Source organism: Corylus avellana, chromosome 4, assembly GCF_965113065.1.
Source record: "Corylus avellana chromosome 4, dhCorAvel1.hap1.2, whole genome shotgun sequence".
In the NCBI taxonomy this organism is placed as follows: Eukaryota; Viridiplantae; Streptophyta; class Magnoliopsida; order Fagales; family Betulaceae; genus Corylus; species Corylus avellana.
The window spans coordinates 366,357-390,622 of NC_142493.1; the positions used below are offsets into that span (position 1 = coordinate 366,357).

Sequence of the window (24,266 nt, forward strand, 5' to 3'; positions counted from 1 at the left end):
AATTAAAAAAAAAAAAAAAAAAAAAAGACACATTTTTAGAATTTGGGTTAAATTGGGGGAGATCTAATTAGATATTACTAAGGATAAAGTCCACTTAATCCCTTCTAACTACCACCTCAATAACAATCTACCCTCAAACTATCAATTGCGACAATTTATTCTCCAAACTACCAAAACAATGACAATATACCCCCAGTGCTTGCAAAATGACGAAATTACTCGTATCAAATTTTTAATAAGACAAATACCCTTAAAAATTTGATAAAAAAAAAAATTAAATTTTAGTATTTTGTTTTTATTTTAGTAAGGGCAATTTTTAGATACACGTGTTAAACAAACTTGTAAATAGCTTAGCTTATTCTTTTCTCATTCAGTTTTCTGTTATTGATTAGTTAAGTTAGTTTGTTTAGATAAGTTCTAACATCATGTATATAAGCTGATTCTTTTCATTGTAACAGTTTAAGATCAAATATTCATTGAATACAATTCTTAGATTTCTCTCTACTCTTCCTTCTCTTCTCTTCATTTGATCTTCATTACTCTGTTTTTCCATTGTTGCAACAAAGCTTTGCTTTGCTTGACATGGTATCAAAGCCCTTCACTTTGTGAAGTTTATCATTACTCATTCAATGGCACAATCTCTCATTCCTTCATCTTCCGCTCCTCTAAACACTTTTTTCAATAGTCAATCCATAGATCCTTCAAGCCCCCTGTTTCTTAGCAATGGAGAAAATCCAGCACTTAATCTGGTTGGTAGTGCACTTTCAGAAGATAACTACAACACATGGAGTCGATCCATGCTTGTTTCCCTGAGTGCTAAGAACAAATTATGTTTTGTTGATGGTTCAATGCCAAAACCAGCTGCTGGTGACACTCTTCTTCCAGCATGGACCAGATGTAATGATATGGTGGTCTCTTGGATTCTGCATTCAGTTTCGAAGGACATTGCTTCAACCATAATCTACATCAAGTATGCTCAAGATATGTGGGATGAGCTCAAGGCAAGCTATTCTCAAAGAAATGGTCCTCGGATTTTCCAACTACAGAAGGCCATTGCAGCTATTACTCAAGACAATTCCTCTGTAAGTCATTACTATACTCGGCTTAAAGTTTTATGGGAAGAACTCAATAACTATAGACCCATGTCTGCATGCAATTGCTGCAATTGTGGTAGAGTTCAGTCAATTCTTGAAATTCATGGTCAAGAAAAAGTTTACCAGTTTTTAATGGGGCTGAATGACTCCTTTGCTGCTGTTAGGGCTCAAATCCTTTTAACTGATCCTTTGCCTTCTTTACATAAAGTTTTTTCTCTTATAATTCAAGAGGAAAAACAAAGAGAAATCACAATCACTTCTCTAAGCCATGAATCCTCTGCCCTAATGACCAAATCCACTTCTACTCCTATTTCCTCTCCTATTGTCAATCATGAGCCTATTGCTTTTATGACAAAATCTGTCCCAGGGAATAGATTTGTCAAACATAACACTTATAGGAAAGATAAACCTATTTGCTCTCATTGTGGATTTGTTGGCCATACTGTGGAGAAATGCTATAAATTGCATGGTTACCCTCCTGGTTTCAAATCTACCCGAGGCAAGCCAATGCAGCATTCAGCAAACCAGGTGCAGGATTCTGGTTTCAATGCTCAACAAATGTTTTCTCCTCATCTATCTATGATCTCTGAGCAGTACAAGAACATCATGGATATGATGAAACAGTATTCATTGTCATCACCACAGCCCCCTGAACAGCCCCCTGCACACTTTGCTCATTCTGTTGTTGGTGCATCAGGTTATCACTCATCTCTTAATCCAAGATATTCTGTATTTTTCTGCAACTTTTGCTAATATGGTTCCTTCTTCAAAACCACATAAACACTCTTGGATAATAGATACTGGTGCAACCGACCATATGGTTAATTCTCCATCATTTTTCACTTCCATTACTGCTGTAGTTTCCACATATGTAAACTTACCTAATGGTTCCATAGCAGCTGTCACACACATTGGTACTGTTAAACTCTCAGAAAATCTTACATTGACTGAAGTTTTGTGTGTTCCCTCTTTTACCTTCAATCTCATTTCAGCTAGCAAACTTATTAAAAATCTAAGATGTTGTCTCATCTTTTTTGCTGGATATTGTTTTATACAGAGTTTACACCATTGGAAAGTGATTGGGGTGGGTAAGGAAGAAGCTGGATTGTTCTACTTGCTGCAAGACAACAAGGTTTCAACATCAGTTTCTCTTCCTCCTTTTGAGCAGCATGTTTCTTTCAATTCCATCAAAAGGCCATCACTTGATGTTTGGCACTATAGATTAGGCCATCCTTCTATTGCTAGAATAAAGCTTTTAGATAAACATGTTTCTGAAATATCTTGTAATTCAGAGAGTGTTTGCCCAATTTGTCCAATGGCAAAACAACACAAACTCTCTTTTCCTGTTAGTACTTCAAATTTCCAAGTTTCCATTTGATTTAGTTCATTGTGACATATGGGGGCCTTTGGCTACTAAATCAATAAATGGATCACTTTATTTTCTTACCATTGTAGATGATTTCACTCGTTTCACTTGGGTGCATTTGATGCAACATAAGTCTCAAACCAATTCTTTAATTCAAGCATTCTTTCATTTTGTTCAAACTCAATTCAAATCAAAAGTCAAATCTCTAAGGTCTGATAATGGACTTGAATTCAAAATGAATGATTTCTTTTCTGCTCAAGGTACTATCCATCAACTTAGTTGTGTTGAGACCCCACAACAAAATGCTATAGTTGAAAGGAAACATCAACACTTGTTAAATGTTGCATTAAATGTTGCAAGGTCTATTCGGTTTCAGTCACATCTTCCTTTGAAATTCTGGGGAGATTGCATTCTTACTGCAGCTCACCTTATAAATCGAATTCCCACACCTTTACTTTCAAATAAATCTCCACATGAGTTATTATATTCTGTTGTACCTTCCTATTCTCATCTTAAAGTCTTTGGATGTTTAGCATGTGTCAACTTTGTCTAGGAATAGAACAAAATTTGATCCTCGAGCTATTCCTTCCATATTCATCGGATATCCATATGGCATGAAAGCATACAAGTTTTATAATTTTCATACTCATTCCATCATCATTTCTAGACATGCAGTTTTTCATGAAACAATTTTTCCCTATGCTTCTCATTTGGATCATACATCTACTCAACTGCATGACAATGTTTTTCCATTCATTCTTGTTTCTGATTTTTCAGATGAAGATGTTTTTATATCATCTTTTCCACAACCAGTCACACATAATTCCTCTTCTTTCTCTAATGTTCCTGATTCTAGTCATTCTAAAAACTTTTGTTCTGATTCTAATGTTCCAAAAAATTCTGTTTCTGACATTCCTGCATCAATTACTCAAATCCCACCTGTTTCTAATCTTTCTGCAGATGTAGCTTTACCTAGTTCTATTTCTAAATCTAATCATTCCATTCCTGTTCCCTGTCCACCTCTTAGAAAGTCCACTAGGGTCAAATCAAAACCTAGTTACTTGCAGGATTTTCATTGCAAATTGGCTTCTACTTCTCCACTTCAATCTCCTTTAATGGATGCAGATTCAGGTAAGGCTTATCCATTGTCTTCCTTTGTTTCTTACCATAATTTGTCATCTTCTCACCAATCTTTCTGTTTAGCTATTTCTTCTCAGTCTGAACCTCAATTCTATCATCAAGCTGTAAAGGATGCCAATTGGCGTGCAGCTATGCAAGCTGAAATTACTGTACTTGAAACAAATCATACATGGGTTGTTACTACTTTACCACCTAATAAGCATCCTATAGGGTGTAATGGGTTTATAAAGTGAAACATAGGTCTGATGGCAGCATTGAGAGGTACAAGGCTCGGTTGGTAGCAAAAGGGTACACCCAATGTGAGGGTTTAGATTATCATGAGACCTTCTCACCTGTGGCCAAGATGACTACTGTTAGAGTTTTCTTAGCTCTTGCTGCAGCCAAGGGTTGGTTAATTCATCAATTGGATGTTAATAATGCCTTCTTGCATGGAGACTTAGATGAAGAGGTGTACATGACCATGCCTCTTGGATTTGCTGTTAAGGGGGAGAACAAGGTTTGCAAATTGACAAAGTCCTTATATGGTCTGAAGCAGGCTTCCAGGAATTGGTTTTCTAAGTTCTCTGCTGCTTTGATTGATCTTGGATTTATACAATCTAAGGCTAACTACTCCTTGTTTACAAGGCTTCAGGGTGTTTCTTACATTGCTCTCTTAATCTATGTTGATGATGTGGCCATAGCAAGCAATGATTCTAAGGCAGTTTCTGAGTTTATCACCCTGCTTAATGATAGGTTTAAGCTGAAAGATTTAGGCCCTTTGAAGTTTTTTTTGGGACTTGAAATTGCTAGAAGCAAAGAAGGTATTTCTGTCTCTCAACGAAAGTATGCCCTGGAAGTTCTTGAAGATTCAGGTCTTTTAGCTTCCAAACCTGTTTCTTTTCCCATGGAACAAAATCTTAAGCTCTCCAAGGATGTTGGGGATCTTCTTCCTGATCCAACTAGTTACAGGAGGTTGGTTGACAGGTTACTTTATCTTACCATAACTCGGCCTGATCTAGCTTATTCTGTTCAAACCTTGAGTCAGTTCATGGATCAACCTCGACAACCTCATCTAGATGCTGCTACTAGAGTGCTGAGATATGTCAAAAACTCTCCTGCTCAAGGGCTTTTGTTTTCTGCTCAGTCAGATTTTTGTTTAAAGGCTTTTTCAGATTCGGATTGGGCAGGTTGTGTTGATACTAGAAGGTCAATTACTGGCTTTTGTGTGTTTCTTGGTAATTCATTAGTTTCTTGGAAATCAAAGAAACAACACACCATCTCCAGGTCCTCTGCTGAAGCAGAATATAGGGCTATGGCATCTACTACTTGTGAACTAACATGGCTTGTCTCTCTTCTTCATGATTTTCATATAGCTCATCCAAAGGCTGCATTGCTCTTCTGTGACAGCAAGTCTGCTTTGCATATAGCTGCCAATCCTGTTTTTGACGAGAGAACTAAACACATAGAGATTGATTGCCATTTAGTTCGTGAAAAGATTCAACTTGGTTTGCTTAGAACTTTGCACGTGTCTTCTCAAAACCAACTGGCTGATGTCTTTACAAAAGGCCTTGGTTTTAAGGATTTTTCTCGCTTACTTTCCAAGATGTTTGTCAAGGATATTTGCCATCCATCTTGAGGGGGAGTTTTAGATACATGTGTTAAACAAACTTGTAAATAGCTTAGCTTATTCTTTTCTCATTCAGTTTTCTGTTATTGATTAGTTAAGTTAGTTTGTTTAGATAAGTTCTAACATCATGTATATAAGCTGATTCTTTTCATTGTAACAGTTTAAGATCAAATATTCATTGAATACAATTCTTAGATTTCTCTCTACTCTTCCTTCTCTTCTCTTCATTTGATCTTCATTACTCTGTTTCTCCATTGTTGCAACAAAGCTTTGCTTTGCTTGACAGCAATTTCATCATTTTGTTAAAATTGATAGTGCATTGTCATTGCTTTGGTAGTTTGAGGGGTAAATTGTCGCAATTAATAGTTTATGGGGTAGATTGTCATTGGGGTGGTAGTTTGAAGGAGTTAAGTGAACTTTACCCTATTATTAATAAACGAGCTTCAAATTCGTGCAATGCACGGGTTTGTTTTTAAAAATGATAGGAATGAAAAAATAACAATAATAATACTTAGTGGATGCATAAAAAAAAATTCCAGTAGGAATCGGGATTAAAAAAGAAAAAAAAATGTTAGAGAAAAAATTTAGCACTGGGAGTACAGTCAGAACATAATTATAAAAAATAAATAAAACCAAATACCAAAATTCTATTCAAAAAAGAGAAATGAGTTTAAATTAAAAAAATTAAAGAAACCGAAAGTTGGAAATGATTATAGAAACTCAAATAAAGATTAAAAATATAAGATTTCTGAATTTCTAAATAATCATAATGAAAAGTTTCTTACCAATAGAACCTTTCCCAAAACCGCTTATTCCAGCTGAGACAGAAAATAAATTTTTAGCGAAAGCAAATTGGGAATTGTAAGGATATTCCCAAAACTGCTTTTGTCGGTGTGATTTCACTTTCAATTTTTTTTCTACAATATGATTAAAGAAAAATAAATTAATATTACCTTCATAAATCAAAGCAATGTAGAAGAAAAATAATCCCTCGAAAAATCAGTTCCTATTCTTTCCTACGTATACAAGCCTCAGGATCAAATAAGAAATTAAAATGATCCACGTCCAACCACCTTTTAATACTAATTGAGATATTAATTATATCAACAAAAACAGATTCGCTTTGATAGCCTAATCATTTGCGTGCTCTATCAACTAAACTTCATTAACAAACACCATTAATAACGCCAAGAGTTATTCCACAACTTCACGTAGCTTTGACGCAAAAAATATAACAGAGAGATAAAACCTGTACGTTTCATCGTCAATGGGAGAGAGGGAAGATGGATTTTGCCAGTGGGTTGGGGATTTGAAATTTGAGGATTTTGACGGTGGGTAGCTTGTCGCCGGAGATGTGGGTGGCTCATCGTCAACGGTGCTTGGCGTTCGTGGTCTCCAATGGCCAGTTGTCGGTGAGGGGAGAGGGAAGATGAAAGAGAGAGATTTGTCTGAAAATGTGGGTACTATGCTAGATTAAATTCAACCCTATCGAACAGCCCAAGATCGACTTGTTTACACCCCGTCACAAAATATTCAATATAATCCTACTATTCATATAATTTTTCAATGTATGAAAAGTTTATCGTACCTCATTTACACCCCGTCACAAAATATTTAATATAATCCTACTATTCATATAATTTTTCAATGTATGAAAAGTTTATCCTACCTCGTTTACACCCCGGTGTAAACAGTCCTCATATAATTTTTCCTAGAAGTTTAATGACATAGCGGTTGCTTAATGCTTATGCAGGTAAGTCAGGAATTGGATAAGGAGACTAAAAGTTGCCCTTGGTGCAGCCAGAGGTCTGGCCAATCTTCATGAACTTGCCAGCCTCACCTATTATACACAAGGACATTAAATCAACCAACATTTTGCTCGATGAGCGCATATTGAAAGGCTATGGTAGCACTATATAATTACCGTTATTACAATATTAAGATACTTGTAATATTCTCAGCATATTATGATAATATTCTTTATTTACTACCATATTAATTAGCTATTGTAAATATTCTAAGTATTATTTCTTGATTTTGTAATTAGTGTATTTTCTTTCTTTCACTGGACTCATTCAACTATAAATGGATAATTTTATTGTACAACTTACACACATCATAAATAAAAGCCTTTTTTTTTTCTTTTCTCTTTTTTTCTACAATTATTATTACTTATCTTTTCTTTCATGATATCAAAGCCACAAATTTCTTGGTCCCTCTAATAAGCTACCTTTCCCCACCTGTGCAAGTTAAGTGTTTCTTTGGTATATTTTTACTATGAAAGCAACCTTCGCACTTGATGGAAATTAGGAGTTCATCCTACCAACACGCGCCTCCAGAAGCCACTAGCAGATTATGCCGTACGTTGCCTTCACACACCAAACGCGCCACCATCTTGCATGTCCATGTTTGACAAATCAATCTCCAAAATCGATCTGTTAGCTGCCAATCGGTACTTCTTTTATATCCCGAACAAAACCCTTTTTATTAAACACACATGGCCTTAATAATTAAAAATTTGTAACGTTATAAAATAGGTCAGACAGACACTGCGTGATCGACCAAGTTTTTAAGCATAGCTTGGGTTGGTGTTTTAGAAGAGTGACTAATAATAGAGTATGAATTTGCAGAAACAAGGAGCTTGACATTTTGGGAGGCGGCGGCAGCTTGATAAGTTGTTAATGTAAATGGTAGATGAATAATTTTTTTAGGGTTTAAATTTGGTATGATCCGGTGTTTTAATTTGTTCTCATTTTGTTATCTTGTTCCAAGCTGAAGTGTCAACCTCTTAATGGTGAGCACAAAAGTCTTGCTTTGTGTCAAGACCTTATAGAAGTTATTATCAGTTATTAATTCAAGAGCTGATTGACACTGTCATATCAGCCTAGTAAGATGGGAGTGAGATAAATGTGTTGTATATAATTAACATTTCTCTAAATATAAAGGTTCTTCAATTCTTTCAATATATATATATATAAAGGTTCTTAATTTGTGTCTCACGACTTAATCCTTGTTAATGCGCACATAACTTGTATTAATCATAACATCCTTAGTTCAAATCAAATCCCATAAGACTGACTGCACGCCTGCTGAACATCAGAGAATTGATGTTCTAATATTCACACTTGCGCGTTCATGCTGAAAGTAACAAATTCCAAGTTCAAGAGAGTGCTAAATTGGGGCATTAATTAGGACTATCGATGAATAATTGTTCCACCGCACTACGCATTAATCTCTTCCATTGGACAAGCTTGCGCTAGTTTCCTAAGGTTTTCAATGATCATAACCAGCTTTGTGTTAAGTCGATTGACAAAGCACTTGGGCAGCCATCCTGCAGGATCTAACTGAATAAAATTAAAGCGAAAGTCAACATTTTTTGTAAAAATTTGCAGGGAAACATAAAATAGGGGAATTATAGCGGAAGAAAGAGAAAGAAAAGAACATAAGGAATTTACAAGCGATTCAATGTTAAACATTGAAGGCTACATTAATGTTCTCATTAATTTGATTGTTTACAATATAAATGTCCTCATTTATGGGGAAACTCAAAAGAGAGAATATTTCAATATCAACCTAAAATGAAAACCTACAAGTTTAGTGAATTGGATCTGCTATTTTTACTTGGCAATTGTGGAAGCATATATATGGGGAAGAAAAAACTTGTTGCTGAAGTTAGTTACCTGAACAACATAAGTGACCATGCAGGAGTCATCTTCAAGTTTCTCCACGACCCACCCTGACTGAAGCAAAAGTCCTCTGATCGCATTATTTTGCTTTGGATGCAATCCAGCAGCTATCTCCTTGGGCAGTGAAGCCACTGCTACCACCTGCAAAACCCAGAATAATTAAGCTTCTTATTTTTTCACTTGAAACACACAAACTTCTGTCGTTCCTTGCAAGCAAGGTCAAATTCATTGCACTAAAAATTATGTAAGTAAATAAATATTCTGCCAGTGTGCTTTGTGCTGCTTACAAGGGTGCCATCTTCCATGGTTTCCCGTCGCTCGTAGACTATGAATTCTCTGTTCCTAAAGAGAGGCTTAGAGCTATCACCAAACCTGAGCCGGATGATACTAAGATTGTCCTCGAGATCTTTTATGTAGCTGGCTTCCACCAGATCAGGGTCCCATTGCTGGTTCAATAACATGAAAATACATGTTAACAAGAACCGTACATGAACCTAATTATATACACACACCTAGAGCAATTTGCTGATGTTTGATTATATATATATATGAATTCCCTATTAAATCCAAGTACGATCCCATACAATGTACTTGCCATAGCTGTCGCGTATAATAACGAAAAAGGTTATATTTTGTCATTTTCAAGGAAGACAAACAAAGAAAAAAGAAGTCATTATTATCTTAGCTAGCCAGGAAAAAGAAGTCATAATAATAGATATTGCTGAGGACAAAACTTTTCTTTTCAATCTGTAATGTGTTGGGCAGGAATCTAACTCACCTATTACTGCATGTATAGAATTAGAAGTATAGTTTTTTCAATGTTTCCCAGCTATAGTTCTTTAAAATTTCGATTTTTCTTTTCCATGATCATGTGAGAAGCTCAAAATTCACCTTTGCAGCATCAATGGCATTAGCAACAGTAATGAATTGTTGGGGCGATACTGATCTGAGCAGCCAACGGCTGCGAAATGTGTGAAGCGACCCAGACCTGCGCTTGGATATCTCTACTCCGTTTTCAAGAGTAAGAAGCTTCCAGCCATCATTGGCATTACCAGCCCTGTTTGAGTCTGAAGCCGACAGTAACTCCTGTATGCAGCTCTCACTAGCAAAGTGCACATACCTTCTGAGTGAATCCTCGCTTATGGACCTTTGGAAACACAAAAGAAAGTGATATTGAAAACTCGGTTCATTGATGATTAGAAAAATAAAAAGAGGGAATCAAAAAGTTGTGTTCACCAAGATCGGCTGCAAGGTGCTAGGCTGCTCATCTCTGGTGGCTATGATCAACTGCTTCTGGCTAAGTCTTCTTAATTTTAACGTTAAGGAAACGAGAAAATTGGAGAAGAATATACATGAGAGAGAGAGAGACTATATGTTGAAGATTGGTTTGAGGGGGACACTGAAAAGTATAATATAACTTCCAAGTGGGCAGGGGTGACTGATGCACATGCAATGCCAGAACACCTCCATGATTAGAACTGAGCGCCTCTCTCTCTCTCTCTCGATAAAAGATAGATTCTTCCAAGCCAAAAAGGAGCAAGAACAAGGGTAGGAAAGATGAAGCACATGGAGTGTTGGTGGCTTTTGCAAAACAACAGAGAGAGATCAAGAAAAGACTGAAAACTAAAGCCGGAATAAATAAGGTTTAACTCACTCTATATTTATCTAAACTTGGCCTGGACCGCTTGGTCCTGGGTGACAACTGACAAGGACCCCACTTTCTTTTTTTTTTTTTTTTTTCTTTTTCTCAGCTGACAAGAACGAGACTACAACACTTGCAAGGCCCCCAATCACGTGCCCAAGAAAAGCCTGACTTGCCACACCAAACATCATGGACAATGGTCCCAATTCAAATTGCTTTGGCATCTTCCTTTTCTAGTGCAGTACCTATAGTACTAACCCAATTCCACTTCATGCTTTTGATAAAATGCCCATTAATATTCTGAGGCTATATAACTGATAATTATAAAAAATCATAGAATACGGAGCCAATTTTACGTTTTGCAACTGAATCCCAAGAACTGGACTGTCTGTTATTTTCATATGCTCGCAGAATATGGTGTAGTAAAAGGCATAAGAGAGTCGATTTCTGGTAATTTATTAAATGTCACGAAACTTGTAACGAGTTGAATGATTATATAGTAATGCATTACTGTAAAAAGTTCAATTCTGATCAATCAAAGTTACCTTTGCAAACGAAAGAGAAAAAGCATGATCATATACAAAAACAAAACTTAATTGCAATCATTGTTACTGCCAGCTAATAGATAAAGCAATGAAACAGTGAAAAATTTCAAGTTGTATTGAAGAAAATAAAGAAATAGCCTAAGATTGTGGCATTTTCTGGCACAGAAAGCCTTTAGCTTTGAGACTCTCCACTGTGTCCTGGACAGCATCTTCAAGGGGTGTGAAGACCAGACCCAGATCAATTAATCTCTTTGCTGCATCTTTGCATGTTGCCAATCCTGGCTGAGTTTCCCCAGCAAACCTGTATGTAATTCAAGTTAAGAACTTCCACCAAATGGAATCAAATAAAAAATAAATTAGACAAAAATGATATTTTTCTAGGTCAAAGAGGGATAGAAAAATTCAAAATGACTGATACAACCAATGATAACTTCTGTTTTGTTTTATTATACATTTTATCCCTTGGTTCACATAAAACCAGAACACCAGGTTGTCCTGTTTCCAGTGACATGCATTGCTAACTAACCTAGCTCCCACCTAGCAAGAAAAATAAAAGAACCTTGCTTACTCTAAAGAACAATGTGACATATCTGGTTATCAAAGGATTTTTTATAAGACCAATCAAGGCCTTCCCTTGAATAAAAAGTGGAGGAGATGCAATGATCATTAAAGTAAGTTTCATAATGTGTCATAATAAGATAACTTCATTTTTTTGGACCTTTTGGAAAGTCTCATGGAAAGCAAGGGTTAATCAACATTGAATTGAACTGATGCATGTCAACTTTGAAAGTCATATTATTTTGATTACAACCGCCACTAGAAACCTGTAGAGATACCCAATGATAACAAGTTGTTGCACAAGATTTACTACTTTATCATAGATAATATTACAATATTAATTATAAATTATTACATTCACAATTTCCTATCAACTTAATATGGTTTCGAAGTAGAGGTTATAAATTCGAACCATGACTCCATAATTCAGCTCCTATTTCAAATTAATACATGTTGAGCCTCAGGAATTTGAGCTACACGTGATGGAATGTGTAAGAATATTCATTAAATGATTAAATTCACCCATTCCTATTAGCTTAAAGAGAACCCATTTACTTGTCTTCCAAAATCACAAAAAGTGTGTAACTTTATTATCTCAAATAGTTTTTATGATAAATTTTCTAGATGAAAAACTTTGGTGGGACGACATCAAGCATATGACTCATAAAGCTTCAACAAGGCCATATACTCATGAGCATCGTATATAATGCATATTGCAGAAGTCAGAACATGAAAGATATACTTTCGGAGATAGATAACCATTAAGATTAATGCTGTGGATCTCATAATGGTTATTAGAAGATTGAAGATATCCCTCTTTGAGCAGTAAGAGGGGTATCTTCATATTCGAAACAGAAATTAGCTCACAGAAAAGTACACACATCCAGCCAGAAAAATTCACCAAGGGTATCTATTAGCAAGCTTCAAGAAGAAAAGCTCCCAGTCTTTATGCAGGGAAACCACCTTAACTAGGCAAAGTAATAGAGGCAACATGACAAGAGAATAAGGATAAGTTCCAACCATTAAAAAGATAAAAGTTAACACCATGCACATGAGCAGCACATGGAGTGAGAGCTGCCCATTGGTTGCAATATAATCCCCATGGAATGCTTTTGTTAATACTAATTCAGCTAAGTCATTATACTTGAGTTGAGGGGGTTGGGTCTAAGATACGCACCTGTGGACAGGAAACTCAGGGAAAAGCCTGGAGACCCTCTCAGCAAAATCACCGAACTGATAGATGCCATTCGTGCAAAGATATCTACCAGAGGCAGAAGCAGTCTCAAAGAGCAGAAGATGGGCCTTTGCAACATCCCGAACATGCACAACCCCCAGCCAGTGATATTCCTGAGTATCCTGCGATCCCTCTAGCAACTGCAGCAATACAGCACAGCTCGCATTCAATCCAGGTTGCAAGAGTGGGCCAAGACATGTTGCTGGATGGATTGCCACTACATCTATTCCATGCTTCTCTGCAAATTCCCACGCTGCTTTCTCCGCCAATGTCTTTGACACCGGATACCATTTCTGAAAATGTAGGACAAAAAGAAAATGCCATCAATTAAAAATACCAACTTTACCAAGTACCAAAGTTACCCCATTTGCAGTCTATTAACTATTAACTGATCGGATTGACATCCTAATTACCATTTATAATCTCCAATCGACTGTCGACTGTCGATCGATTCAATTGGTACCTAACAGTGTACCCCAAGTGATAAAAATAAGCTAAAATACCACAGTCGGGTCGATTGATCCGATCGAATCCGCAATTTTTTTACTAAAACTTGTAGTAATTTTACTAGTATAGAGGGGGACCTGGCGAGATTGGCAGTAATGGACGTCGGTCCAGGAGGAATCGTCGAAGGGCTTATGAGGAGGCCAGCTGGGATTGGGAACCAGAGCGGAAATGGAGGAGGTGATCACCACGCGCCTCACTCCGTGCCTCTTGGCAGCCTCCAGAACATTGAGCGTGCCCTGAACCGCAGGTAGCACCAGCTCTTTTTGGGGATCCTTGGGGTCCTCCAACGTGCAAGGGGACGCCACGTGGAATACTCCCTGGCAACCCTCCACGGCCTTGCACACCGCCTCGAGATCCAACACGTCGGCCTCGTAAACCACCACGTGGCTCCCGTTCGCAAGGAGGTGAGAGGGGTCGGAGCCAGGGAAAATGGAGGCGTGGATGGAGGTGTAGCCGGACTCCAACAGGGTCCGCACCAGCCATGATCCTATGAACCCATTGGCTCCGGTCACGCAGACTGCTTCCTTCTGATTATGTGCAGCCATGATATCTGATTCTGCTTTGTTTCTTCAATGTGTTTCTTTTAAAAGGGTAAATCTTTCTCAAACTTGAAAACGTTGAAGCTAGCAGTGATCATATTTTGAACTCTCTCGCTTTATCTGTTTATTTAAACTTCAAAACGTACTTAAAATCTGTGATTACGGTTGGCGTCTGTTGTTGGATATTTTCAAGGATTTGGTCGTTGGTACAGTACAAGAGGGTGACTCTTCGTTCAGTTAAATCTTAATACTTGTTACACAAACAAAACAGATATAATAAAAAGATTATTTTTACATTTTCATAATTATCAAGCTTTAACTACCCCGGCAGCGGCAGCCCTGCCAAGCTGGTAGCCACCCCTAGTTGTTTGCCTAGTTAATTCGTCAAAAGGAAATTTGGTTGGGTAATAAACCCGGGATGGACGAATGGGCCGAGCCCAGTGAAGACAACTAGGAAACACTTGCACAAATTAAAGATGTGGGGGTTGCTGTCCATACACGTCATCCACCTCTATCCGCCACAGAGGCAGAGCTACGGCGTACGAGAGTTGCTTCGCTCCTACAGACCAAACCAAACTGATGCTTTCAGATGCCCGGAACGGTAAAGATGGAGAATCATGTTGTTGTTATCTTATATGAATACAAGTGGAAGTAGAGTGTACAAGGATAAGGAGCAAGTGACAAGAAACAAAACAAAAAAAGTTGCGGATCCATGAAAACAATTTCATTTCAATCTCCGTATAATTGGGATGGTGTTTCATGCTGTACCTACTCTTCTTCTCTTTCAACTACTACTTACAAGGTTATCAAAATGGGCGGAAGCAAGAAGCAGTCTAGAACTCCGTCTCCTAAGGTTTCCTTTCTTTTCCTTCTCTTTTTGTTTCATTAATTGATATTTTTCGACTTACTATGACGACACCCCATTATCTTAATCTTTCAAATCCTGTCATTAATCTTTGTATTAGTGAAAAAAGACTGTTTAGTATCTAGTCTTTAGGCAGATTAAAGAAAAAGAACAAAAAAAAAATGTAGTGGGTTTTGGGCGAATATGAAAGACGATCAATTTGAGAACAGTATGGAAGACATTGGCTCACAAAAGCAGCCAATTTTGAGCTGAGAGGGTAGTTGGTCCAATTTTGTAGGAAAAGTAGGGAGCTTGCCAGCTTTCTACTGAGTACTGAGAATATATACATATTTTTTCCCCGCCTTAGACTGCATATAAGAGGCTTTATATATGGTGACAGGGTTCGGAGCCAACTCCTCTCAGAATTACATCGAATGTCAAGCAGAATCTGCAGTTTTTAAAGTTATGGAAGGTTGGTTATCTACTGAGATATTCAAAGCTGGTGTTCGTGGATGTATCCTCTATCTCACTTGGTAAAGTTCTTGTAGGAGTTCCAACAGAGAAAGTCTGGCACACCTAAGCCTGCTACCAGCTATAGGAGAAAGAAGGTTCAGAAGGAGGACCTTCCAGAAGATACAGAAGTCTATCGTGATCCTACCATGAACCTCTACTAGTAATAATCTTTCCAGGTTTCTTTCTTATTTTGATTTGTCATCTTAACCATATTCAGCGTCCTGGAGATTGGAGAAGTATTTTCCCTGTTTGCTAAGTTTCTCTTACAGTACAAACCAGGGTATAGATAGCGCAATCCCTGTCTTGCTTGTTGATGGTTATAATGTATGTGGCTACTGGATGAAGTTGAAGAAACACTTTATGAATGGGAGACTTGATATTGCTCGCCAAAAGCTAATTGATGAGCTTGTAACATTCAGTCTGCTAAGAGGTTCGTACTCTGGCTCTTCTATTAGTTGTATGAGGAGGCTTCCTTATAAACAGGGGCGGTACTAAAATGGTATGGTTGTATCCACCCGTCGAAGAAACAACACTCCAAATTCATTTTCTGCATGCATTAAGAGGCTCTTGAGGGAAAGAAGTCCATGTTAGAAGACTGTACCCTTTTATGTATATGTTGAAGCCTCTACAAGTAATTTGGTTAAAGAGAATAGTGTTAAAATATCAATTAAATGATTAAATTTGCTATTTCCTATTGTCTCTAAGAACTCCAACTCTAATACCATGATAAATCACTAGTTAAACTTTTCATGTGTTGGGCTTCACTTGTTGAAGGGATTTTGAGCCCACACGTGAAGGAAGTGTTAAAATATTAGTTAGATGATTAAATTTACAATTTTTTGTCAACTCAAACTTTTGGGATAATTAGTGATTTAACAAGTATTGGGACTAAAGAAGATTGACTTGTAATATAAAAGAAACACTATTGTTGTAGCACTGGAGTAGATTTGGATCATGAAGCTGAACACGGAAATTCTCTTTACAATATAGAAGAGAAGAGAAGGAAAAATAATGGGTCTTATTGGTGTCACTATCTCTTTCGCACTGCCATTCATTTGATAGTCTGTGTAAACTGTGTTGGCAAATCTATAATTTTAAAAACATTTTGTTTCTTATTCTTTTGTTTAATATGTGTATAGCTTCCTTCATTATATTAAAACTTGATCCAGTTATTATATTCCATGATTTTTCTGCTAAGACATTACATCTGTTATAGTTTGATCTAAAGCTGTCTTATGTTGAGTTGTTGTAATTAGATTGGTTCTTCTTGATGTGTTCTCTGTATGTTGATGTCAATACCACTCTATTATTTGAAACATTTTCAGAGGTAAAAGTGGTAGTTGTATTTGATGCCATGATGTCTGGACTCCCTACACACAAGGAAGATTTTGCCGGGTACTATTTAGAACCTAACCTATAGTTAGCTCTTTCTTCGACTGCGCTGTATTCCTAATCAATCTCGAGATTTGGTTGTTCATTGGAATTAAAGCAAGAAGAATCAATTTGTTTTTTTGGTTTATATGCATATCTGGGCATAGTTGTGTGTAAATCCATGCCCCTCCTTTCATTTTTCGTATCCCTAAGATAAAGTTTTTCTGATGTAGGATGATTTCTAATCATTGACAAATCTTATTTATAGAATAATGACATTTTGATTGGTCATTGCTTGTCTGCGTAATAATATTTCGACCCAGACACACTATATAAAAAATAACTACTATTATATTGTTGTTCTTCTTTCATGCATGCTCTACATGTGCCTCATTATACACAAAAACCAATAATATTTATTTTCTTAAGTTCTTGATTTACAAGAGTATGATGATATAATCTTTTAAAGATGGTAGACTTCTATAGCACGTATGCATGTACAAAAGCTGGATAATAATGTTTGTTTTGGAAAGTAGGGAGTTCTTGCTTTAATTGTCATTCTGAGAGCAGCTCAGGGTGGAGAGCTGGAGTTGTACCACTCTAATTATTGTTTGAAATGTGATGTACATTTTTAACTCGTACTTGCTTAACAAAAGTAAATTAAACAAATAGAAGTTATGAGCAAGAAACAAAGCCTGATACTGAAAGTAGATTTGTCATTGAAATTTAATGAATGCTCGCTAACAATGGGTCCATAGCAATTGAATCTTGTTTGGCCTTAACAGAGTGAAAAATGTACTCTCCCAGTGTGTGGTGGATTAGCTTTCTAGTACACCTTAGTTAAAACATGTCTAGTGCCTATTGGTTAATTAATTAATTTTAGGGTTAATTACCTTTTTAGTACCTAGGTTTTCCAGTTTTTATTTTTTCCCACTTTAGTTTCAATTTGTATCACAGCTGGTACCTAAGTTATAGGTAAATACCAATTTAGTACATCCGTCACCATTATGTCAACCAAACTAACAGACTGTCATGGGAGTGGTTTCAGCCACCCCCTGCAGCTGGTCTGGGAGTGGATCGACCACTCCCATGGCCTCTAGGGGCCACTCCCAAGGCCTTTGGAGAGGTGGTTTCGTCCAACCCTTTTTGGCCATTGGGGATGGCAAAACCAACCCCTTAAGGGCCTTGAGAGTGGTTTGGTGACCCCCAACCGGCCACATGGGGCAGCCGAAACCACTCCCATGGCAGTCCGTTAGTTTGACTGATGGAATAGTGACAGAAGTACTAAACTAGTATTTACTCATGAGTCATATACCATCTTGGATACGAATTGAAACCTAGGTGGGAAAAAATAAAAACGTGAAAACCTAGGTACTAAAAAGGTAATTAACCCTTAATTTTAACACATTTAAAATTTTTTACATTTTTTATGCTTGTAATTTATATTTTGAAATTAATACAAAATAGACCTAAAAGATTATATTGAAAGTCAAGCTTATCTTTGAATCTTAATCTTCTATTTTACGTGGGAATGAAACTTCCTTATTGTTGATAAGTTTCATTTAATTATGAATATTCACAATATTGCAGTGTCGATGTAGTTTACTCAGGTGAAACATGTGCTGATGCGTGGATTGAAAAGGAGGTAAGAGATAACATCAAGCTGGTAGAATTCCAGAACTGTGCTCTGGCTGTGTCAAAATATAGAAGTTATTGTTTTACATATGTGGGTTGACTGCCGCGTTGAATTATTTTTGTTAGTTGGACATCTCTTCATCTCATTCATGTTATGGATATAACTTACTCTACTGTTGTATTTTAATGATAGGATATAGTTAGTATAGCCCGATGTTATCTTCATTCATGTTCTTATTATCCTGCTTTTCTCTGTCCCACTTTATTTTGCCCGCAGCGATCAAACCATGACTAACTTATCAAACTTTGGTCAGAATGATGTTGAAAACATCTTCCACACTTTCTACAGGGATGCGACTTACTTGGCACTTAGCAGGAACTTGAAAAATCTTAGCTTGTGGATCTGGATCACTGTAACCTGCTAGATGAGCAGGCCCTAAAAAGTGAAAAGTTGAGAATGACAGAGGTTCTGTTGGCAGTGGCCTTACCTCTCTTCTATACAAAGAGTCGCACATTTCATGGAACTACTTGATGCATGTGATAGAGCAGTTTAAAAAAAATTCAATGTCCTGAATCTTTTAGTTGTAATTGGGCTGTATACATTTAAATTTTGTTGCTCTCTTGAAAATTTTATTGTAATTTCTTAAGAGAATGTCGCATAATCATCCTATCTGTCTAATAATTTATTGTCTGATAGATTGTTTACTAGTTATGAAGAAAATAAATCTCAGTTGTAATACAAAACTGCATTTTTGTGTTTGGCATGGTTTCCCTTGTTAGACATTTTCTATCAGTCTCTTTTGGAAATTAGTTCTTTTGATTGATGTTGTGTTTGTGTTTATCTGCTAGTTTTCATGCGTACATTGTTTTATATATATATATATATATATATATATATATATATATATATATATATATATATAATTTGTAGAATGTCTTCTTGTTTATGTGACAGGTTGCAGCTTTGAAGGAGGATGGATGCCCCAAAGTCTGGGTTGCCACTTCTGATCATAGTCAGCAGCATGCAGCATATGGAGCAGTATGCATTCTCCTCATAGTTAGAGCATTTTTCTCAAAATTATGAGACTTTCTTTGTTGATCTTTTGAGAAATTCTTATACAACCATGTCAAAGTATTTTGAATATTTTGTGTTTAGTCAACTGCTGCAGTAACTAAGAACAATTTCAAATTTAATGTGAAATCCATAATTATGTCATATGATGTCTCATACATTATCCAATAAGTTTATGTCTTCAACCTTATTGATGCATGTTTTCTCGTATTAAATGATCTATGTCTGGCTGACATTGAGTTTTTGGTATTGCTTAGACACCCAAAATCTGAGTTTGTTGTTGGGATAAGATATGCTATTACGAATTTTAAATTTATAATATGTGTTGTTTCCTCCTCTTTTTGCTTGTTTTAGATTTTATTTGTCCAAGCAGCAACCAAAAATTAAACCTCATTCTCCCCTTTAATTCCCAATTCTCCGGCCTCCATACCATCATTTAACCTCTTAGTCGTTTCTTAGTGTCAGTTACATTCTATACTTGGTCCATCCTGGACAATTCTCTCAAAATAATAACTATTAACTGTGTTGTGGAATGGTCCAGCATGTCATTTCATGTAGTGTCAGTCTCCCTCTTACACATGGAATGTTTTGTAAACAAGTGGTAGGTATCTTTTACAACATTCTTACACTAGTAATGTACCTCAATAGTGGATAAATCATGCGTTTTGTTAATATCCCAATGGATTTATACTGTTATGATATTTTCCAGGGTGCCTTTGTTTGGAGTAGTAAGGCGTTGGTTTCTGAGGTGAGCCATCAATATCCGACATTGGGAATTTATTTATTATACTACAGTTATCATTTGTATTGTCCATATCACAAAACCATTATGCAATATGCAGTCCCAACAGCAGTTTGTGGGTTTCATGATATGATGTGTGTTCATCTTTTATGAACCTTTGTCCTACCATTTGATTATGATAGTATTTTATCACAATGTTGATCTTCTACATAGAATGATATTGGTTGTGAAAGGTGCATCTCACGTCATTTTTAACCTTTGATTTGTTCGAAATTGTTAGGTTTGAAGTGTTGGCAGATTCAGTGTCAAAACATACTTTGTTGTAAGTTTTAGGTCTAGGATTAAATCTGTGTACTTTTGGTGCTGAAATAGAGAACTTAAAGATCTCGTTCCTTATTCAAATGAGAATGTGCTTCATGTTCCAGAATGAGTCGATCGCAGTTATGATCGAAGCCTAGCTGAATGGAGGATTAAAAGGACTTCTAGAATGCCCCGGTCACAACCCTGTTTGAAGGGCATTCGAACAAGAGGGCCTTAGAATGCTCTAGTTGAAGTGTCGTTTGAAGCCCACTCAATCGCCGCCCAAGAAAAATGTTAAACCCTAGATTTAGTTCGAACAAGACTGCAGTAGATCGATTAAACCCCAACCAACTTAGCCTAAAAAGTTTTGTTTTCTTCCATTCTTTATAAGTTTCACATACCACAACATCCACACACCCTGAGAGGCGATTTCTCATGGTTATGAGAGAAGTTTATCATTGTTCTTGAGCCGAAACAGATTCAAAATTTCTCCTAGTTTCATTTTTCTCATTCAAACCAAAGCAAAGTCTACAACAACCAAAATTTTGGGTTGAAGCAGACGGCGTTCATTCGTGAAGGTTGATCCCTGTAGAAGAAGACCAAAAGTTCTAGAACCATAGTGATGGGAGGTGAACAAATCGTTTGTTGATGTTACAAATTGGGTCTTCGGAGTTACAAAAGTTCTGTAGATAAGAACAATCTACAACACAAGTCTTCTATAGTGGATGTCTTTGGGGTTGACCGGGCTCTGGAGTGATTTTACTTTTAAAGAGTTCTTCAAAAGGTTTCCACTTTGTCACCAAATCTGTTTGTTTACTTATTTTCTGCTTATTGTTCATTCAATGGTTTCCACTTTGTCACAATTTTATTCATTCAATGAATTACTCAACCCAACTCAATTCAGCCTTAATCCAAACTAAAGTGAGGTTGGCTCCATAAGTCCTTTCTCAACTACTTGGGATCAGTTACATGTATCTTTTTCTGCATACTCTCTATCTATGGTCATACTCCAATCACGTCCCTGTTATTCATTTAATGGATGCACTTAAATTCGATAGGCAGTTTCCTTTTTCAGCATTTTTCTTATGGATGATTAAACAAGATACAACAAAGGTTTTTGTATTAGCTTTCTTGTAGACTATCACATACAAGTTCTACTAAATTACACTGCTGCTTATATTGGTCCTATGGTCTTGCTTATCAATTGTTAACATTTCTGTACAACCTTAAATAGTGTGGTTACATAAAATAAAGATGTATCAATTATATCTGACTTTCAACCCTGCTAAGAAGTTTCTAACTTATTCTCTGATGACAAGGCTTTATTGGGACAGATTATAGTTTATTTATGTCATGTATTTTAATTTTATATATGTGGTTTGGGTATAGATTAAAGCATCACAGAGGGAGGTTGAGATGATGCTTCAAGAACAAAGGTGTGTTCTGTCTGAGATGAATGTTTACAAGCATATTATCTTCTTTGCATGAAAAATATTAGGAATTATGTGTAAGCTATTCATGCTTTTTTATTTTGCCTTTTAAATTCCCAACTAAGTGAATGCCATGGCGGACACATAATTATCCCATATAGATTTGTCCTCATTGATTGTCTGAGGGGATTAGAAGTTATTATGAGCTGTGTTTAGTTAAATATGTACTGACTTTTCTTTTCAATACAAAATTCTAAATGCCACAATACGAGAGGACTAGTGTTTCAGGTCAGAGAACTCTTAAGAGTTGTTTGATGAAGTATCGTGACTTTTCTACTCAACACCAAATTCTGAAAGCCATAATGTAAGACGAGCTCTTTGAGTTTAAAATAGTAACTTAATCAGGTTTTTTAAGTTTACTTTTTGCCACAGTTTGAGCTGCATGACTCTAGGGATCATTATGTCATTTGAAAAGGTGTATGCCATCAAAGTTTGAACAAGTGAAACTGTGGTGGTGGTGGTGGTGGTTTTGACTTGCAGGGGGGAACCTTCATGCCAGGCCTGTAAGAACTATGCAAGTTGACCACTGTAAAACAATTAGAAATAGTTTCAGATCCTTTCAAGAGGGAAACCATAGTTTACATGGGTGTTTACCTGTACAGATGTTGTACATCTTTGGCGTGGATGCTTACTTAAAAACAGTTGCGTTTGTTGGGTATAAAAGCCTCATCCTCATTGAAGCTTGTTAATAATTTGATCAACTTTGACCTATTCATCGTGGTTTTTGGCCAGAGTTTTTGCTGGTTTCTCGTGCTCTTTTTTTCTTTGCAAAGATAAACTATAGCTCAAATGGCAATTCATCCCCCATAAGAAAGGGATGGAAAGTGAGCTCATGGGTTCAAGACTCACTTTGTGTATGTGTAACTTACCCAAAAAAAAAAAAGACATATTTTCTGGCTATATATATATCCATGAAAAGAATACTATGGATTTTGATGCCAATCATGGTTAACCAATTTAATTGTTTATCTTTTCAGATCTACTTTTCAGGGTAAATTGTTAAAGCACAATCTTGATTCAGAAGTCGTAGATGCTCTTAAAGATCTGAGGAAGAAGCTATCTGAGAATGAGTCAAAGACTCAAAGTAGCTGATCAGGTTCAATTTATGTTTTACTTTTCATGTTCGAACCCTTGATATTTCTTCCTGAGTAGAGCCTTAGCGGTAGAATGTTCAAATTTTAGCCTTTTACCTTTCACCATGCGTATTCTACATGTTGATTTTAAGGGTGCATACCTTTTTTTCTTTCTTTGCAGGTACATAAGAGAGCATGTTAATAAGTAGTTGTAATGAGATTAAGAATGTGGTGGATGAGGAAGAAGGGAGTAGTTTCTCTCATTTGGGGAGCTGTGCGCCATGATGACCGACTTGAACAAATTAAGTGGCATTGGGAATTTCATTGGCTTGGCTGCATCAACCATGACCTAAAGCATGAAGACAGCAATCCCAAGTTATGGTTGGCTGCATCATTGTTCAATGAACGAAAAGCACAGCCGCAATAAACAGTTGCCATGCTCTTCCAACTGCCAAGGATGATTGCCAGTGCAGGGTTGTGACACTGACGTCTGACGTCTGACGTCTGATGGCTACGCTATTTGTAAATTTATTTCATGTAGTACATGTTCAACCCTGTTTTATCACACACGTTGGATTGTTTTTCCTAAAAACTAAAATGAATGAAGTAATAGAATTACATGGTTTTAAGTGCAATGTTAATTAGCCTGTGCTTGTAAATGTAGGCTTCGGCAATCCAACAAGACAAAACTAAAGAAGCTAATAATAAGCTATGTTATTTTTTTTAAAAAAAAAAACGAAATCTATATCAGTCTCATTCATAGAAATCATGAGCATAAAATTCTTATAAGCAACCATAGCTAAAGTTACGAGGTTACAAGCGTTACAGATGACGTATTACATTTTAGACCTAAAACCAATCTACTATCCCATGACTAATCTACATATTAAAAAATAGATCTATGCCAAATAGATTCAAACTAATGAATAGGTAGTGCTTATTCCTCGGAACTGAGGGTAGACAAACCCCCAACCGAAACTCTTCTTCCTCGATCCGAAAGCCAGTATAACATTCACATTCACAATTCAAAGGTCTGGACCATAGCAAATAACCTAGAGGGCATCATGCATGCAGATCGAGAGGGGACAGGGCCTTATTACAAACAAAAAAAACAGGAAATAAAAGCGTACAAGGAAATAAAGGGACTAAAACAGAAATACAAACAAAATAAAACCGGAGAATCACACTAAGCGAGTAACGGCAGCCGGAAGGAAGCCAATTGCGTGCTGACCGGAAACCAATGTGGAAGGTGGCGTTGGAGCTCATCACAGGGGGACAGGAGGAAAGACCCGACGGGGTGGGCGGCATA

General features: G+C 36.7%; 4 protein-coding genes across 6 annotated transcripts; 2 read left to right on the top strand and 2 right to left on the bottom strand.

Annotated features, from left to right (window-relative positions):
- Positions 1-629: 629 nt before the first annotated feature.
- Positions 630-3,833, top strand: LOC148586056 (uncharacterized). Its single transcript, XM_088515230.1, has 4 exons — positions 630-1,791; positions 1,892-2,046; positions 2,152-2,377; positions 3,238-3,833. The coding sequence occupies exons 1-4, from the start codon at positions 630-632 to the stop codon at positions 3,831-3,833; spliced, it is 2,139 nt and encodes a 712-aa protein (XP_088371356.1).
- Positions 3,834-8,209: 4,376 nt separating this feature from the next.
- Positions 8,210-10,508, bottom strand: LOC132179365 (Polyketide cyclase/dehydrase and lipid transport superfamily protein). Of its 2 annotated transcripts, none has more exons than XM_088516007.1 (5): positions 10,129-10,508; positions 9,784-10,039; positions 9,180-9,338; positions 8,887-9,033; positions 8,210-8,546 (listed from the first exon to the last, which is right to left on the bottom strand). In XM_088516007.1, exons 1-5 carry the CDS (start codon positions 10,158-10,160, stop codon positions 8,487-8,489), a joined length of 654 nt encoding a protein of 217 aa, XP_088372133.1. In that variant the 5' UTR covers positions 10,161-10,508; the 3' UTR covers positions 8,210-8,486. The 2 variants fall into 2 exon arrangements, with proteins under 2 accessions (XP_088372133.1, XP_059448058.2); XM_059592075.2 differs by having other exon boundaries at positions 8,210-8,550; positions 10,129-10,504.
- Positions 10,509-11,089: 581 nt separating this feature from the next.
- Positions 11,090-14,032, bottom strand: LOC132178719 (NAD(P)-binding Rossmann-fold superfamily protein). The gene is made up of 3 exons (XM_059591236.2): positions 13,456-14,032; positions 12,815-13,164; positions 11,090-11,380 (listed from the first exon to the last, which is right to left on the bottom strand). The coding sequence occupies exons 1-3, from the start codon at positions 13,921-13,923 to the stop codon at positions 11,218-11,220; spliced, it is 981 nt and encodes a 326-aa protein (XP_059447219.2). The 5' UTR covers positions 13,924-14,032; the 3' UTR covers positions 11,090-11,217.
- Positions 14,033-14,404: 372 nt separating this feature from the next.
- On the top strand, positions 14,405-23,586 carry LOC132177275 (yacP-like NYN domain protein). Of its 2 annotated transcripts, XM_059589531.2 has the most exons (11): positions 14,422-14,770; positions 15,162-15,233; positions 15,310-15,434; positions 15,544-15,704; positions 16,600-16,669; positions 18,236-18,290; positions 19,236-19,319; positions 20,062-20,100; positions 21,784-21,830; positions 22,862-22,980; positions 23,139-23,586. In XM_059589531.2, the coding sequence occupies exons 1-10, from the start codon at positions 14,630-14,632 to the stop codon at positions 22,974-22,976; spliced, it is 909 nt and encodes a 302-aa protein (XP_059445514.1). In that variant the 5' UTR covers positions 14,422-14,629; the 3' UTR covers positions 22,977-22,980; positions 23,139-23,586. The 2 variants fall into 2 exon arrangements, with proteins under 2 accessions (XP_059445515.1, XP_059445514.1); XM_059589532.2 differs by lacking the exons at positions 21,784-21,830; positions 23,139-23,586 and having other exon boundaries at positions 14,405-14,770; positions 22,862-22,974.
- The last annotated feature ends 680 nt before the right edge of the window (positions 23,587-24,266 follow it).

What these genes read in the sequence shown, in the direction of transcription:
- LOC132178719 (XM_059591236.2), bottom strand. Translation starts at nt 13,923, where the DNA reads ATGGCTGCACATAATCAGAAGGAAGCAGTCTGCGTGACCGGAGCCAAT. An exon ending in ATTACTGCCAATCTCGCCAG is followed by an intron (nt 13,165 to 13,455) that starts GTCCCCCTCTAT and finishes CTACATTTTCAG; the next exon opens with AAATGGTATCCGGTGTCAAA. An exon ending in CCTGAGTTTCCTGTCCACAG is followed by an intron (nt 11,381 to 12,814) that starts GTGCGTATCTTA and finishes AATTACATACAG; the next exon opens with GTTTGCTGGGGAAACTCAGC.
- LOC132177275 (XM_059589531.2), top strand. Translation starts at nt 14,630, where the DNA reads ATGAAAACAATTTCATTTCAATCTCCGTATAATTGGGATGGTGTTTCA. An exon ending in CTAGAACTCCGTCTCCTAAG is followed by an intron (nt 14,771 to 15,161) that starts GTTTCCTTTCTT and finishes ATATGGTGACAG; the next exon opens with GGTTCGGAGCCAACTCCTCT. An exon ending in CACAAGGAAGATTTTGCCGG is followed by an intron (nt 16,670 to 18,235) that starts GTACTATTTAGA and finishes ACAATATTGCAG; the next exon opens with TGTCGATGTAGTTTACTCAG.
- LOC148586056 (XM_088515230.1), top strand. Translation starts at nt 630, where the DNA reads ATGGCACAATCTCTCATTCCTTCATCTTCCGCTCCTCTAAACACTTTT. An exon ending in TTCTGTTGTTGGTGCATCAG is followed by an intron (nt 1,792 to 1,891) that starts GTTATCACTCAT and finishes CTTGGATAATAG; the next exon opens with ATACTGGTGCAACCGACCAT. An exon ending in ACATGTTTCTGAAATATCTT is followed by an intron (nt 2,378 to 3,237) that starts GTAATTCAGAGA and finishes CTGATTTTTCAG; the next exon opens with ATGAAGATGTTTTTATATCA.
- LOC132179365 (XM_059592075.2), bottom strand. Translation starts at nt 10,160, where the DNA reads ATGAGCAGCCTAGCACCTTGCAGCCGATCTTG. An exon ending in GCACCTTGCAGCCGATCTTG is followed by an intron (nt 10,040 to 10,128) that starts GTGAACACAACT and finishes GTGTTTCCAAAG; the next exon opens with GTCCATAAGCGAGGATTCAC. An exon ending in ATGCCATTGATGCTGCAAAG is followed by an intron (nt 9,339 to 9,783) that starts GTGAATTTTGAG and finishes TTATTGAACCAG; the next exon opens with CAATGGGACCCTGATCTGGT.